Below are 18,071 nucleotides of genomic sequence, written 5' to 3' on the forward strand. Positions count from 1 at the left end.
TTTGAGAAGATTTGTAGCTCAGGTTGAGGTTCTGGATGTGAGTTTGCTCGCTGAGCTGGAAGTTTAGTTTTCAGACGTTTCATCACCATTCTAGGTAACATCATCAGTGAGCCTCCGATTGGAAACTAACCTTCCAGCTCAGCGAGCAAACTCACATCCACACCCTGTCTACCATAATGCAAATTTTAAAGAATTATTTACCTTAATCCCTAGGTCCCTCTATTCTACAACACTAGCCAAGGCCCTACCGTTAAGTGTATAACCCTACCCTTGTTTGATTTGCAAAATACAACACTTGCATTTATCCAAATTAAACTCCATCTGCCAATCCTCAGCCCATTGACCGAATTGATCAACATCTCTTTGTAATTTTAGATAACCTTCTTTGCTGTTCACTAATACCACCAATTTTGGTGTCATCGACAAATTTCCTAACAATTCCACATTTACTCTCATCTAAATTATTTACATAAGTGACAAACAAGAGCGGACCCAGTACAGGTTCCTGTAGAACACCAGTGGCCACAGGCCTCTGGTGTAAAAAAACAACCCTCCACCACCACCCTGTGTCTCCTTTGGGCTAAAGGGATCAAAGTGGGCAGGGTACTGAGTTAGATGATTTACCATTGTCATACTGAATAGCAGAGTAGACCTGAAGGACTGAACGGCCTACGCTTGCTCCTATTTTCTATCTCCCTTGGGATGAACAATAAATGTGGATCGAGCCCGCAATGTCACACCCCAGGAATGAAATAGTGTCAACTGCAAAGAGATGTGTACAAGATCATGGCAGGTTCTGGATCAGGTAGGAAAGATAAAGCTGTGATCGTTAGCGGATGGTGTGAAATCTGGGAAATGTTCTGGGCAAGACATTCAGAGGTAAGACAACGAAGTGTGGGGCTGGATGAACACAACAGGCCGAGCAGCATTTTAGGTGCACAAAAGCTGACATTTCGGGCCTAGACCCTTCCTGAGGATTGTTAGGAGTAACTTATCCACAGGGAGGGATCCTCGGTGCACACCAAGGCCTGGAAGCAGAAACAATGAATGTCCCAAAAGACGGTGACTTGAAGGTAATTTAATCTGCAAAGGTGTATCAGGGATAATGGGAACTGCAGATGCTGGAGAATTCCAAGATAATAAAATGTGAGGCTGGATGAACACAGCAGGCCCAACAGCATCTCAGGAGCACAAAAGCTGACGTTTCGGGCCTAGACCCTTCATCAGAAAAGGTACAGGTTCGAGAGGAGGACTGACTGCATTACCCGCAGGAGAGACGGCAGCTTCGTGATGGATGGAAATAACTTCCTTGCGAATCAAGACACAACAAGTTCCCACAGGCAGCAACGGGAGACACGATTCAAAGATAACGGTCAAAATTGACGGAGGGGTGTGGGGGCGGGGCTGAAGGGTTGCGGGGCGGGACTGAGTGGTATGGGGGCGGGGCAGAAGGGTTGCGGGGCGGGACTGAGTGGTATGGGGGCGGGGCAGAAAGGTCGCGGGGCGGGGATGAGTGGTATAGGGGCGGGGCAGAAAGGTCGCGGGGCGGGGATGAGTGGTATGGGGGCGGGGCAGAAAGATCGCGGGGCGGGGCAGAGTGGTATGGGGGCGGGGCAGAAAGATCGCGGGGCGGGGCTGAGTGGTACAACGACCCGGGTGAGGAGAGAGTGGGCGGAGCTGACTGGTTTAGAGACGGCGGGAAGACGGAGGGGGACAGTCCCGGACGCGATGGTGGAGCGGTCGCTGTCGGTGTTTCATTGGGTGTGAGTCCAGGCTGTGGAAGGTCGGTACCGGGTGGCGGACGGTGCGGCCTGTTGACGACGAGCCCGAGCCCGAGCGGGAACACTTTGCGGCAACGGCAGGGCGGGTCACGTATTCGCGGCGTGAGTACCCCCTGAGGTGGTCAGGGTCAGGACTCCCTGGGGCGGTGGGATCAGCCCACTTGGGGTTGGGGGTCTCCTTGTTCGGAGAAGGGGTGACTACCCTTGGGGTCCATTGGTCAATATCCCTCCAAACCTTGCATATTCATGTATTTACCTAAAAGTCCTTTAAATGCCCCCTATCGTGTCTGCCACCACCACCTCTGGCAGCATGTTCCACACACTCCTGTCACACTCTGTGTTTAAAAAAAATACTCCTTTCTATCAATGTCTCTTGCCCCCCCCCGCCAACCACCACCTTAAATGTTTGTCCCCTCGTGGTAGACGCTTCAACTCTGCGATAAAGATTCTGACTCAGCTCTATCTGTGCATCTCATGATTTTACAGACTTCTTTCAACTCTCCCCTCAGCCTCTGCTGCTCAAGAGAAAACAGTCTGCGTTTTCCTAGTATCAGAGATAATGGGAACTGCAGATGCTGGAGATTCCAAGATAATAAAATGCGAGGCTGGATGAACACAGCAGGCCAAGCAGCATCTCAGGAGCACAAAAGCTGACGTTTCGGGCCTAGACCCTTCATCAGAGAGGGGGATGGGGGGAGGGAACTGGAATAAATAGGGAGAGAGGGGGAGGCGGACCGAAGATGGAGAGTAAAGAAGATAGGTGGAGAGAGTATAGGTGGGGAGGTAGGGAGGGGATAGGTCAGTCCAGGGAAGACGGACAGGTCAAGGAGGTGGGATGAGGTTAGTGGGTAGCTGGGGGTGCGGCCACATTGGCAGATGTGCAGGTGAACCTCCGCCATTTACAATCCGACCCCACCACCCAAGACATTTTTCCATCCCCTCCTCTGTCTGCTTTCCGGAGAGACCACTCTCTCCGTGACTCCCTTGTTCGCTCCACACTGCCCTCCAACCCCACCACACCCGGCAACTTCCCCTGCAACCGCAGGAAATGCTACACTTGTCCCCACACCTCCTCCCTCACCCCCATCCCAGGCCCCAAGATGACATTCCACATTAAGCAGAGGTTCACCTGCACATCTGCCAATGTGGTATACTGCATCCACTGTACCCGGTGCGGCTTCCTCTACATTGGGGAAACCAAGCGGAGGCTTGGGGACCGCTTTGCAGAACACCTCCGCTCAGTTCGCAACAAACAACTGCACCTCCCAGTCGCAAACCATTTCCACTCCCCCTCCCATTCTCTTGATGACATGTCCATCATGGGCCTCCTGCAGTGCCACAATGATGCCACCCGAAGGTTGCAGGAACAGCAACTCATATTCCGCCTGGGAACCCTGCAGCCATATGGTATCAATGTGGACTTCACCAGTTTCAAAATCTCCCCTTCCCCTACTGCATCCCTAAACCAGCCCAGTTCATCCCCTCCCCCCACTGCACCACACAACCAGCCCAGCTCTTCCCCCCCACCCACTGCATCCCAAAACCAGTCCAACCTGTCTCTGCCTCCCTAACCAGTTCTTCCTCTCACCCATCCCTTCCTCCCACCCCAAGCCGCACCCCCAGCTACCCACTAACCTCATCCCACCTCCTTGACCTGTCCGTCTTCCCTGGACTGACCTATCCCCTCCCTACCTCCCCACCTACACCCTCTCCACCTATCTTCTTTACTCTCCATCTTCGGTCCGCCTCCCCCTCTCTCCCTATTTATTCCAGTTCCCTCCCCCCATCCCCCTCTCTGATGAAGGGTCTAGGCCCGAAACGTCAGCTTTTGTGCTCCTGAGATGCTGCTTGGCCTGCTGTGTTCATCCAGCCTCACATTTTATTATCTGCGTTTTCCTAGTCCCTCCTTATAGCTCATATCTTCTAATCCAGGCGGCATCCTGTTAAAGATAACAGGAACTGCAGATGCTGGAGAATGCGAGATAACAAAGTGTGAAGCTGGATGAACACAGCAGGCCGAGCAGAAAAGCTGACGTTTCGGGCCGAGACCCTTCATCGGAGATGGGGATGGGGAGAGGGTTCTGAAATAAATAGGGAGAGAGGGGGAGGCGGATTGAAGATGGATAGAGGAGAAGATAGGTGGAGAGGAGAGTATGGGTGGGAAAGTGGGGAGGGGATAGGTCAGTCTGGGGAGGATGGACAGGTCAAGGAGGCGGGATGAGGTTAGTAGGTAGGAAATGGGGGTGTGGCTTGAGGTGGAAGGAGGTTAAACCTCTTCTACATTTGCTCCAAAGCCTCCACATCCATCCTGTAATGTGGTGACCAGAACTGAACACAATAGTCTAACTGAGGCCGAACCAAAGTCTTTTAAAACTGCAACGTGACATCCTGACCCTTGTACTCAATTCTCTGACTTACATAGGCAAGCATGCCATAGGCCTTCTTTACCACTCTATCTACTCATGTGGCTGCTTTAAGGGAGCTCTGGACTTGAACCCGAAGACCCCTCTGTACATCAGTGTTGTTTAGAGCCCAGTCATTAACTGTATTTTCTTTAACATTTGATCTCCCAAAGTGCAGCACCTCTCATTTACCCAGATTAAACTCCATCTGCCATTTCTCTGTCCATATCTGCAAATAATCTATATCTTGCCGTTTCTTTTGACAACCTTCTCCACTATGCACAACGCTACCAATCACCATCGAACATGATTTTAAAGTAATTGATGATACAACTCAAGGGCTTTAAAGTTATCCCTTCACTTGCAGGGAAGGCTGCTGGTTTCGAACAAAACCTGAATAGCCTGGAAAGAGAGCAGGAATGAAATAGCTTTGGAACTTTCAGGAGGCAGCTGGAGGTAAACATGTGGAAAATCTGAATGTAGGATTACTGGGGCAAGAGAAAAGCTTCGGTGTGGCGCAAAAATGGGCAGGTTTTGTAGAGAGTTCGTACAGCTGTGAAGGATCCAGATCTCTCGTATGATTCTGAGTCTTGAGAATTCATGGGAACAGTGAGACGTAGAGCCAGGGTGTACAAAAGAGGGAGTTGGTGATTGTCAAGTGGTATTATCCCCAGACTATAAACCCAGAGATCCAGGTAATATTCAGGGGATCTGGCTTCAAATCCTGTCATGGTGGGTGGTGGAATTTGAATTAAATAATAATAATGATGGCCATGACCCTGGCAGATTGTCAGGGAAAAAACCCATCTGGCTCACTCATGTCCCTTAGGGAAGGAAACTACCCTGCTTACCTGGTCTGGCTGACATGTGACTCCAGACCCAAAGCAATGTGGGTGACTCTGAACTGCCCTCTGGGCAATTAGAGATGGACAAGAAATGGTGGCCCAGCTGGTATGCCCACCTGTCAGGAATGAATTGACGGGGGGGGGAGCCCTTTTGCCCCATAGAGACTGTGTAAAGAAATGTTTGCAGAACAACAACCCTGCTCAGCGAACCAACCAACCACAACCCGAGCTACACATGTACTCTGAAACCTTAAGAGACTGTACCAACACAAAAAAAAAATTCTCCATCTGCACTATCCCACTTTCCAGCATTTGGCCCAGAGCCTTGAATATGATGACATTCCAAGTGCTTGCCCATGTATTTTTAAAAGTTAATAAAATGTGAGGCTGGATGAACACAGCAGGCCAAGCAGCATCTCAGGAGCACAAAAGCTGACATTTCGGGCCTAGACCCTTCATCAGAGAGGGGGATGGGGAGAGGGAACTGGAATAAATAGGGAGAGAGGGGGAGGCGGACCGAAGATGGAGAGTAAAGAAGATAGGTGGAGAGAGTATAGGTGGGGAGGTAGGGAGGGGATAGGTCAGTCCAGGGAAGACGGACAGGTCAAGGAGGTGGGATGAGGTTAGTAGGTAGGTGGTAGGGACTGCATCTGCATCCACTGTACCCGGTGTGGCTCCCTCTACATTAGGGAAACCAAGCGGAGGCTTGGAGACCGCTTTGCAGAACACCTCCGCTCAGTTCGCAACAAACAACTACACCTCCCAGTCGCAAACCATTTCCACTCCCCCTCCCATTCTCTAGATGACATGTCCATCATGGGCCTCCTGCAGTGCCACAATGATGCCACCCGAAGGTTGCAGGAACAGCAACTCATATTCCGCCTGGGGACCCTGCAGCCTAATGGTATCAATATGGACTTTACCAGTTTCAAAATCTCCCCTTCCCCTACTGCATCCCTAAACCACTAAACCAGCCCAGTTCGTCCCCTCCCCCCACTGCACCACACAACCAGCCCAGCTCTACCCCCCCCCCGCCCCCCCCGCCCCCCCGCCCCCCCAACCACTGCATCCCAAAACCAGTCCAACCTGTCTCTGCATCCCTAACAGGTTCTTCCTCTCACCCATCCCTTCCTCCCACCCCAAGCCGCACCCCCATCTACCTACTAACCTCATCCCACCTCCTTCCCTGGACTGACCTATCCCCTCCCTACCTCCCCACCTATACTCTCTCCACCTATCTTCTTTTCTCTCCATCTTCGGTCCGCCTCCCCCACTCTCCCTATTTATTCCAGTTCCCTCTCCCCATCCCCCTCACTGATGAAGGGTCTAGGCCCGAAACGTCAGCTTTTGTGCTCCTGAGATGCTGCTTGGCCAGCTGTGTTCATCCAGCCTCACATTTTATTATCTTGGAATTCTCCAGCATCTGCAGTTCCCATTATCTCTGATACTATTTTTAAAAGTTGTGAGGTTTCTTGCCTCTGTTAACCCACCAGGCAGTGCAATCCAGATTCCCACTGTCATCAGGGTGAAAACAATTTTTTCTTAAATTCCCTCTAAACCTTTTCACCTTAAAAATATGCCCCTTGTTATTGACTTTTCAACTAAGGGGAATAGCTGCTTCCTCTCCACTTTGAACATGCCCCTCATAAGCTTGTACACCTCAGTCAGGTCTTTCTTGGCTCGAAAGGCAACAACCTGAGTTTGTGAGATAACAAAGTGTGAGGCTGGACGAGCACAGCAGGCCAAGCAGCATCTTAGGAGCACAAAAGCTGACGTTTCGGGCCTAGACCCTTCATCAGAGCTCTGATGAAGGGTCTAGGCCCGAAACGTCAGCTTTTATGCTCCTAAGATGCTGCTTGGCCTGCTGTGTTCATCCAGCTCCACACTTTGTTATCTTGGATTCTCCAGCATCTGCAGTTTCCATTATACCTGAGTTTATCCAGCCTCTCTTTCCAGCTAAAGTTCTCAATCCCAGGCAATATCCTGGTGAAAACCAAGAGAACTGCAGTTCCTATAAATCAGGAATAAAAACAAAGTTACTGGAAAAGCTCAGCAGGTCTGGCAGCACCTGTAAAGGGGAATAAAGAGTTAATGTTTCGGGTCCAGTGACCCTTCCTCAACAATATCCTGGTGAATCGCCACTGCACGCCATCCAGTGAAACTACATCTTTCCAATAACCAGGTGACCAGAACTGTGCATAATTCTCCAGCTTTAGCCTAACCAAAGCCCCTTACAGCTCCAACATAACTCCCTGCTATTGTAATATATCACTGCTGGCAATTCAGGTTTTCACCAACTACATGAGGATGTTGGAACACTGAGTTGTGTGTTCAGGTTTGCAGGTGGGACTGCGTTAGGAGACCCAGCAATCTGTGTAGCAGGAAGTGAGAGAGTGGGTCAAGGAGTGGCACATGGTGTTTTGTGAGAAGGTTGATTCTGAGAGAGATGAACTGAGAATAATTTCTGAGTTGTGAGAAGCTGGGAACTGTGTGGAGGGGTAGAGAGAAGTAACTGTCAGATCGGTGCAGCCATCGAAAAGGCAAATGGCATGGTGCCCTTTATTGGGGGACGTTGCATAAATCTCTGATCAGACTCCAGCAGGAGTAGCAGGGTTCTGTTCTGGGCGCCAGAAGTCAGGGAGGATAGATTGACCTTAGATGTGGTGCAGTATTAGGATGATCCCAAGGTAAAAAGAGTTAGATTATGATGACCGGTTACAGAATTGAGAGTTCGACTCTTCCCACTGACCACCATGATAACCCCCTGCCTGCATCCACCTATCTCCATCTCGCCTACTCTTTTCCCCCCCATTCCCACCCTGCTGCCCTCTTTTTATTTCTAGGCTCCCCTCCCCCCCTCCCCTATTTTCTAAACGGTGAGAAAATTCATAAAGCAGAGTTCAAAGGGATCTGGGAGTGCTAGTCCAGGATTCTCTAAAAGTTAACTTGCAGGTAGAGTCCGTGATTAAGAAAGCGAATGTGATGTTGTTGTTTGTCTCAAGAGGGTTGGAATATAAAAGCAGTGATGTGCTTCTGAGGCTTTATAAAGCTCTAGTTAGGCCCCATTTAGAATACTGTGTCCAACTTTGGGCCCCACCCCTCAGGAAGGACATACTGGCGCTGGAGGGTGTCCAGCGGAGATTCACACGGATGATCCCTAGAATGGTAGGTTTAATGTACGATGAATGGCTGAGGATCCTGGGATTGTACTCATTAGAGTTTAGAAGGTTGAGGGGAGATCTAATAGAAACTTACAAGATAATGTATGGTTTAGAAGGGGTGGACGCTAGGAAGTTGTTTCCGTTGGGCGGGGAGACTAGGACCCGTGGGCACAGCCTTAGAATTAGAGGGTTTAATTTAAAACGGAAATGAGGAGACATTTCTTCAGCCAGAGAGTGGTGGGCCTGTGAAATTCATTGCCGCAGAGTGCAGTGGAGGCTGGGACGTTAAATGCCTTCAAGGCAGAGATTGGTAAATTCTTGATCTCACAAGGAATTAAGGGCTACGGGAGAGTGCAGGGAAGTGGAGTTGAAATGCCCATCAGCCATGATTAAATGGTGGATGGGCCGAATGGCCTTACTTCCACTCCTATGTCTTATGGTGCCCCCCCCCCACCGTCCTAATGAAAGGTTTCAGCCCGAAACATTGACTTTCCTGCTCCTGTCTGACCAGCTGTGTTTTTCTAGATCCACATTTACTGATTTTAGCTTTCAGCATCTGCTGCCCTTACTGTCTGCGAGGAGTTGAGGCTTGTTTCCTGTGTATTGTTGATTAAATGGTGAGCTGACTGAGGTGTTTAAGATGATTAAAACAAATATATGCAGACAGTATCTCTGAGAGCCATAGAATTGTACAGCATGGAAACAGACTCTTTGGTTCAATTCATCCATGCTGACCAGATAACATAAATTAATCTAGTCCTATTTGCCAGCCTTTGGTCCATATTCTCCTAAACCCTTCCTATTCATATACCCATCCAGATGCCTTTGAAATGTTGTAATTGTACCAGCCTCCACCACTTCCTCCGGCAGCTCAATGCATGCACGCACCACCCTCTGCATGAAAAGCTTGCTTGTTAGATCCTTTTAGATCTTTGCCCTCTTATCTTGAACCAATGCCATCTGTTTTTGGACTCCCCTATCCTCGGGAAAAGACTTTGACTATTCACCCTATCTATGCCTCTCATAATTTTATAAACTTCTAAAAGGTCACCCCTCAGCCTGTGAAAATAGACCCAGTGTATTCAGCCTCTCCCTATAGCTCAAACTCTCCAACACTGACAGCATCCCTGTAAATCTTCTGTGAACCCTTTTAAGTTTCACAACATCCTTCCTATAGCAGGGAGATCAGAACTGAATGCAGTATTCCAAAATTGGCCTGACCAATGTCCTGCACAGCTGCAACACGACCTCCCAACTCCTATACCCAAAGCACTAACCACTAAAGGCAAACCTATCAAATGCCTTCTTCACTTTCCTGTCTACCTGTGCCGCCACTTTCAAGGAACTATGAACCTGCACTCCAAGGTCTCTTTGTTCAGCAACACTCCCCAGGGTCTTACCATTAAATGTATAAGTCCTGCCCTGATTAGCCTTTCCAAAATGCCGCACCTCACTTTTATCTAAACTAAATTTGTCTGCCTCTCCCCTCGTGCAAGAGGGTCCAAAACAAGACATCTGAGCCAACTGTGAGGCTGGATGAACACAGCAGGCCAAGCAGCATCTCAGGAGCACAAAAGCTGACGTTTCGGGCCTAGACCCTTCTGATGAAGGGTCTAGGCCCGAAACGTCAGCTTTTGTGCTCCTGAGATGCTGCTTGGCCTGCTGTGTTCATCCAGCCTCACATTTTATTATCTTGGAATCTCCAGCATCTGCAGTTCCCATTATATCTGAGCCAACTGAGCAGGTCTGATGTCAGGAAGCATTTCTTCACAGAAAGGGGAGGGGAAATCTGGAACTTTCTTTTGGGGCCTGGTGGTGGGGTTGCAAAAAGAAATGAATATTACAAATAGGACATTACTTATATCACTTGAGATGATGAAGAGGTTTGAAGCAGAGGGGGAATAACTGGGGCTGAGGAAAAGATCGACTGTGATCTAATTGACTGACAAAACAGGCTTGAGGGGCTGAATAGCCTCCTGCTGACCCTGTCTGTTTCTTTTCAGGCCCAAGTGTGGGGACAAGCAGACCGTTTGGAATATGACACCCTATCGGACGAACAGCGATGGCCTTCCTCAGTATCACCTTCGACGGATTGGTCGTAGAGCATCGCTTCCAGAAATTGCCAATTTAATTGAGTGAGTTATATGTAGAGGTATCGGGAAGGGATGTGATTCAATTTGTTATTATTGTCACATTACCTAAGTACAGTGAAAAGTTTTGTTTTGTGTGCAGTACAGGCAGAACATTACCATACAAAGATCAGAGGGTGACATTTTTTTTTCTTCATTCATTCATGGAATGAGGGCATCACTGACTCAGACAGCATTTATTGCCGAGAAGGCAGTTAGGAGTTAATCATGTTACTGTGGACCTGGAGTCACATGTAGGCCAGACCAGGTGAGGATGGCAGTTCCCTCCCCTCAAGGGCATTAGTGACCCTGATGGATTTTTCCACCAATCGACAATGGATTCATGGTCATCATTAGACGCTTTAATTCCAGATATTTATTGAATTCAAGTTCCACCATCTGCCATGGCAGGATTTGAACACAGGTCCCCAGAACATTACCTGGGTCTCTGGATTACCAGTCCAGTGATAAAACCACTCGGCGATTTGCCTTCCCTGCAGTTGAGCAGGGTGGTTGAACAGACTGAGGAATACAAAGTTACGGCTGCACAGAAGGTGTACAGAAAGCAAGATCAACATTAGATTTGAAATTCGAGAGGTCCGTTCAGCAGTCTGATAACAGCAGGAAGAAGCTCTTTTTAAACCCGTTGGTATATGTGTTTGAGCTTTTGTATGTTCTGCCTGAGGGAACAGGTTGGATGACACTGTAACCAGGGTGGGTGGGGCTTTTGATGTTGGCTGCCTTTACAAGGCAGCAAGAACTGTAGATGGAACTGTTGGATGGGAGGTTGGCTTGTCTGATGGACTGGGCTGTGATCACAACTCACTGTAGTTTCTTGCGATCTTGGGGAGAGCAGCTGCCATACCAAGCCATGATGCGTCCAGATAGAATGCTTTCTGTGGTCCATTCCGGGTTGGAGTGGGTGAATCATCAAGTGACATTGGCAATTGGGAGAGACCAGTTGTACCGACCTGGTGAATCTGAAGACTCCAAGGGCAAGCTGGTTGTTTCAGTGGGACAGCCCATTGCCTGGTTCCATTGCATTGATAGCCAGAGAATAATCTACAGAAGCTTCTCTTCACAATACTACACTGTTACCTTTGGAAATCCCAAGGATCTATCTTTCAACTTCTGAAGGAGAGCCATGTTTGTCTTGAAATGCAAACTCTGTTGTTAGACCAACTGTGTATTTCTAGCACTTCGTTTTATTTCCTATTAAGCACCCGCGGTGTTTTTCTTTCCTTGGTCTGTGGGATGCTGCTGTATATTTTTGCCAACACCCAGCTCTAGCTCAGAATTGCCTGTCTCTAATCTGTCAGTCCCTCCACTGATCTGTCATGTCTGATGATCAGAGCAGAGCCTTGGGCAGCTCGGTGGCTCAGTGTTTAGCTCTGCTGCCTCACAGCGCCAGGGACGCGGGTTCGATTCCAGCCTCGGGCGACTGTCTGTGTGGAGTTTGCACATTCTCCCCGCGTCTGCGTTGGTTTCCTCCGGGTGCTCCGGTTTCCTCCCACAGTCCAAAGATGGGCAGGCTATGTGGATTGGCCATGCTAAATTACCTGTAGTGTTCAGGGGTGTTTGGGTCAGACATAGGGAAAATGCAGGGCTAGGGGAATGAGCTAGGATGGGATACTATTCAGAGGGGTGGTGTGGACTAGTTGGGCCAAATGGCCTGTTTCCATTCTGTAGGTATTCTATGATAAGCGGGATACAAATTTAGATAGAGTAAGGCTGGTTCTTCACTGTACTTATCAAACACTGCCAGGACAGGGATAACAAGGGGTTAAATGCAGAGTAAAGCTGCACCCGCACTGTGCCCATCAAATACTCCCAGGACAGGGACAACGTGGGGTTAGATACAGAGTAAAGCTTCCACCATTTACAGGGAAGCAGACCCTACAGCTCAAACAGTCCGTGTTGGAATTTATTCTTCAGAGGAGCCAAGTTTATCAGTTCTCTTCCTGGATCACATTCAGGCGTTTGTACGGCCTGTAAGATGATGGTGAATTTCTGCAGTTCTGTTGTCTGAGAAAATTAAAATCCAGTCTGCTGTATTGAAAACAGAAAACAAGCTGTGTGTGTGCGGTGGTTTTGTTCTTTTTGTTTCCTCTCTCACTGTTCACATGTTGTCAGCTGGGCATCTGTAACAGAAGGTGATATTTCATACTCATTGTCTGTGTTTTTCCAAAGGTTTATTGAATCTGGCAGATAGTTGTATGTTAGCGCACTCTGCCTGAGATGAAGGGTGCCTGATGTTTTGGCTTTGCAACTTGTCCCACTTGCAGCCAAAAGCAAGCAAGCCTGCAGAAAAATCTCAATCATTTTCCCATTGGTTACTCGGGCTAGTTTATGTTGTACTCACCCTGGCTTAGCTTGGAGCCAGTTTATCCCAGCTTTGTGTGAAGCAATGTTTAGTATTAAAGGGGTTACAGTAGCAAGTAATAACTTTGGGCAACTGTCAGAAAGTCTGAATACTGGGATTGCAAACTTGGAATCAGCAAAGCCAAGTGGGGTGAATTAATCACATTTGAATTCTGTAATGTTAAGAGTTTCTAAACCCCCTCACAGCCTCCCAGGAGACGGTCAGAATTTGAGCATTAATCTCCTCGATCATGTCTCTGTAGCACACAATGCCAGTGGAAACTCTTCAGGCAGTTCACATTGTTCTTTCTTCTTTCGCTGATCACTTTGTTTATTTATTTTGAAAGATATTTTGAAACTGTAAGAGGCAGATTTACAAATGAGCCATCCGTTGCTGGGATGGAAAGGCTGTTTGTTTTCCTGTTGGCATTGGGCAGACAGATTGTCCTGTTGGTGGGTATGTCTGATGACGAGTGGCAATGAAGTGGGCCAGGGCAAGACCTGAGGTGTGAAAGCACCCCCAGTTAAAGCAAGGCCTGGGGGTTGGCCAAGGCGCGGCGGGGCCTTGTCCCTGAGTGGGCTGAAAAGATGCAGCACTGTCTGCGAACGCTGACTCGTTGAACGGCACCCTGGTTTAGGATGAGAGAGCTTCACTTGAGCCATTCTCTTGCACGGCGATCACATGATAGCTGATTTTAATCTCATTTCTTGTCACTCTTTCTATCCCTCCCCCGCCCCACACTTTCTGGCCCAGCTTCAGAAAACGCGTGACTCTCGTTGGAAGGAATAGCAATGTCGTCGATTATGTCCTCAGTGCTGCCAAGGAATCGAGGCGCAAGACTATCTCCAAGACCCATGCACGGATCATCCGTTCGCCACAGGATAACCAGCACCGCCTCGTTGACTCGAGCTTCTCTGGAGTTTACATCAATGACCGCCGCATGGCTAGTGAGTGGAGTTGCACCTGGTGCAGAGGTCAGGGCAGGCCAGTGGGGGCACCTGGGGGCCAGAACAATGTCTGGAACCCCTTAACCTTTAGTTTTTAAACCTGTTCTTATTCATACAAATGATATGAACAAGGAATAACAGTAGCCCGCCCGACCCTTCAAGCCTGCTCCGCCATTCAACAAGATCGTGGCTGATCTGATTTTAACCCCCACTCCACATTCCTGCATGTTCTAATAATCTTTCACCGCTAGGTGACCCAGAATCCACCTACCTCTGCCTTAAAAGTATTTAAAGACTCTGCAGCCACTGAGAATGGGAATTACAAAGACACTCAACCCTCCTGAGAGTTAAAAAGACCAACCTAAATTTGACCTTTTTTTTTCAGCTATGTTGTATTCAATTTGAGATTCTGCCACAAGGTACACATCCTTTCTACACCCATCTGGTCAAGTCCCCCCAGGATCTTGTATGTTTCGGTTAAGTCACCTCTGACTCTCTAATTCCAGTGGTTACATGCTCAGCCTGTTTAGCATTTCCTCAGAAGGCAAACTGCATATTCCTGGTGTTAGTCTAGTAAACCTTCTCTGGGGATCTCCATCCAAGTAGCCCTGAGTTGTAGCAGTTTCACGCTGGAATTGGGTGAAATGAAACGGAGAAGGCAGTGGTAAAAATTTGACTTTGTTTGTAAGTTTGACTGTTGCTTCCTGTGGCCTTAGGTGATGTCATCCTGAAGGAAGGCGATACAGTGACCTTTGGACATCCGCAGAGTTCTCGAGTGGATGGAGCGGAGAGAGTCCGCCAGCCCAACTCTGAATTTTACTTCATGGTAAACCTGTTTGAAAGTAAATCCTCAGAATGATTTAATCAAGAAATGGTGAAAGAATTTGTCATTGAAAATGATGGGGTAGTGAACGACCAGCATCAAATCAATTTTGGAAGTTCCCTAGCTCTGATCAAACCGAGCCTTTGTCCAAGAGAACCCTGGTTCTCTGGAGGGGATCTTGAAGAGGCCAGGACTAGGCATAAGAGAGGAGCCGGACCAGATCATTTAGCCCCTTGAATCTTTCTGTCATTGAATAAGGCATTAGCTGCCCAGAAATCTGTTAACTTTTCTCTTGAGTACCTTGTTAATAATCCTTCATGAATGTGGGAATTGCTGGCTGCTTTGGTATTCGTTGCCTATCCTTAATTGCTGGTGAGAAGGTGATGGTGAACTGCCTTCTTGAACCGCTGCAGTTCATGTGCTATAGCTTGATGTTAGGGAGGGCATTCCAGAATTTTGACCCAGTGACACTGAAGGAACAGCAATATAATTCCAAGCCGGGATGGTAAGTGGCTTGAAGGGGAACTTTCAGCAGGTGCTGTCCCCATGTATCTACTGCCCTTGTCCTTCTAGATGGTAATGATCATGGATTTGGAAGGTGCTGTCTGAGGACCGTTAATGTATTTCTGCAGTGCCTCTTGTAGCTGGTACACACTGCTGCTATTGAGCTCTGGAGGTGGTGGAAGTGGACATTTGTGGATGTGGTGCCAATCAAACGGGGGCTGCTTTGTCTGCACCCATCCAGGCAAGTGGGGAGTGTTCCATTGTACTCCTGACTTGCACCTTGTGGATGGTGGACAGGCTTTGGGGAGTTGGGAGGTCAGTTACTTGCTGTTGTAGCCACTGTGTTTATATAGAATTATAGAGTTCATTAGGCCCATCAAGCTTGCATTAACCCTCTGAAAAGCATCCCATCCCCACCCCTCATCCCTGTAACCCTACATCTTCCACGGCTAATCCACCTGGCCTATACATCCCTTGACACTCTGGATAGTTTAGCATGGCCAATCCATCTAACCTGCACATCTTTGGACGGTGGGATGAAATTGGCGAGTCCAGTTGAGTTTCTGATCAATGATAACCCCTAGTATATTGATAGTGGGAGATTCAGTATTGGCAATGCCATTGAATTTCAAGGGTGATGGTTAGATTCTCTCTGGTTGGAGTTGGTATTGACTGGCCTTCGAGTGATGCAAATATTATCTGCCACTTGTCAGCCCAAGCCTGGATATTGTCCAGACGTTGCTGCATTTGGATGTGGGCTGCTCCAGTATCTGAGGAGTTGCAAATGGTTCTGAACATTGTGTAATCATAGGCAAACATCTCCACTTCTGACCTTACAATGGAGGGAAGGTCATTGATGAAGCAGCCGAAGATGGTTGGGCCTAGGACAGTGCCCTGAGGAACTCCTCCAGAGGTGTCCTGGAGCTGAAATGACTGAGCTCCAACAGCCGCGACCATCTTTCTGTATGCCAGGTATGACCCTGTGCAGCACGTTCCATATTTATCTCTGTGCTGCTGCCTGGATTCCAAAGTCACCATCCTTTGTGTGAAGAAATTCCTCCTTATTTCAGCCCTAACCCAGACATTCGGGTCAACCCAGGATGCTCCTGTCTTAAATTCGCCAGGGCTGGAAGTGTCATCTGTTCTTGTCAGAATTATTGTCAAGAATCTTTATTAATTTCTGTAAGATTTCACTTCACTCTTCTAAATTTCAGAAATTGTACACTGAGTCTACTTAATCATTCCTCATAGGACAGTCCTGCCATTCCAACACCTTCCTTTTAACAAGTTTTTTTTAAAACAAAAATAGAAAGTGCTGGAAAAACTCATCAGGTCTAGCGGCATCTGTGGAGAGAACCTTCAGAAGTGGGTGTCAGTGGAGGTGACACGTTAATGCTGCTTTCTCTCCACTGCATCTGCAGTTCTTTTGGTTTTTTTGTGGACTAGTGATCCAGAGATCCAGACTACTGTTCTGGAGACATGGTTCAAATCGAACTGTAGTGGCATTTGAATTCAGTTCATGAATCTGGAATTGTAAGCTGGTCTCAGTGATAATGATCAACAATTCTTGTTTTTAAAAGAAAAAATCCCACCTGATATACTAGTGTTCTTCAGGGAAGGAAGTCTGCTTTCCTTACCTGGTCCGGCCTCCTCGTGATTCCAGGCCCACAGCAGTGTGCTTCGTTTAAGGGCATTTTGGGATGAGGGGAGGGATTTGATTGAAGCCTACAGAATGCTGAGAGGCCTGAGGAGAGACCAGGACTCGAGGGCAGAATATCAACGTGAAGGGTCAACCCTTTAGAGATGAGGAGGAATTTCTTCAGCCAGAGGGTGGTAGATCTGTGGAACTCGTTGCCTATGAAAGCCAAGTAAAGGTGAGAAGGCACTTACAGGAGTGGTTTAGAAGGCCCCTAACAGTAACCATATTGTAGAAGTTACTGAGTGTTTTTGAGATAGAGATAGATAGGTTCTCGCTTATTAAGGGGATCAAAGGTTACAGGGAGAAGGTAGGAGAATTGGGTCGACAATCAACCACGCTTGATGGCAGAGCAGTCTCGACAGACTAATTCTGCTCCTGTCCCTTCTCTTATAGTCCAAACAAAGTTAATTGTTTATGGTATCACTCAGCCTTCAGAACTGAAGGGAGGAAGAAATGTGATTTGAGGGGGTAAAGGTTGTAATAGAGACAAAAAACATTTATTTAGAGTGAATGTAAATGTCATGAACAGCTGTTTCTGAAAGCTAAAATATGGAAAACAGATTCAAATCAAACCAGCATTTGCCAAATAAAATAGTGGTTAGAGTTCACTGGCTGAATTTGTTGAACTTGATGCCCCATCTGCCAAATTTTTGCTCACTCACTTAACTTATCTGTATTCCTTTGGGAACTCCTTATGTTCTCTTTGCAGCTTACTTTCATACTTGTCATTATGTCATGAGTAAATTAGCAGCTCTCCATTTGGTCTTTCGACCCATGGCATTAATATAGATTGTAAATTGTTGAAGGCCTGTAGCACTCATAGTCACATCATTGCCAACATGACATTTTAATTGCAGTGATTTTCTCATATTCATTCTCTGGTGATTGTGACTGCTTTTGTTCCTCTCTGCCGTTTACAATTATTCTCTATAGTGAAGACAGATGCAAAATATCATTTAATCTGTCATTTTCTCTTATATATAATTATTAATTCCCTTTGAACAGAGAACCAACGCTTACTTACTCCCCTTTTGAATACATGTCATAACTCACGCTACGTTTTTAAAACTTCTAACTAGCTTTTTCTCATATTGTAATGTTGTCATCCTTTTTGATCAGTCAGCCCTTCTTTGCTGCTTTTTATAATCTGCCCAATCTCCTGTTTGCACTTTTGCTTTGCATTTGATAATAACTTCAATCTCCTCAGTTAGCCCCTGTTGGTGCATCTTTCCCCTAATGTCTTTCTTTCTCACTGGAATGTTTATTTTTACAATATTTTGAAAAATATCCTTACGTATATGCTATTGCATTTCTACTGACTCATGCCCTAACCTCACTTACTCCAATCAGGTCTTTCTTCATACTTGCATAATTTCCCTAATTTAATTTAGAAACGTTAGTCTTAGATTCATACTTCT

At 47.4% G+C, this 18,071-nt stretch overlaps 1 protein-coding gene across 1 annotated transcript in view; it reads left to right on the top strand.

The window, feature by feature from the left end:
- The first annotated feature begins 4,610 nt into the window (after nucleotides 1-4,610).
- The window catches only part of LOC125463041 (uncharacterized), a 96,261-nt gene continuing 82,800 nt past the window's right edge, over nucleotides 4,611-18,071 (top strand). The window contains exons 1-4 of the mRNA XM_059640678.1: nucleotides 4,611-4,639; nucleotides 10,193-10,324; nucleotides 13,434-13,627; nucleotides 14,344-14,453. Coding sequence (XP_059496661.1) covers nucleotides 10,227-10,324; nucleotides 13,434-13,627; nucleotides 14,344-14,453 — 402 coding nt within the window. The 5' untranslated portion in view covers nucleotides 4,611-4,639; nucleotides 10,193-10,226. The remainder of the gene's footprint in view (nucleotides 4,640-10,192; nucleotides 10,325-13,433; nucleotides 13,628-14,343; nucleotides 14,454-18,071) is intronic.

This window comes from Stegostoma tigrinum, chromosome 2 (assembly GCF_030684315.1).
Source record: "Stegostoma tigrinum isolate sSteTig4 chromosome 2, sSteTig4.hap1, whole genome shotgun sequence".
NCBI lineage: Eukaryota > Metazoa > Chordata > Chondrichthyes > Orectolobiformes > Stegostomatidae > Stegostoma > Stegostoma tigrinum.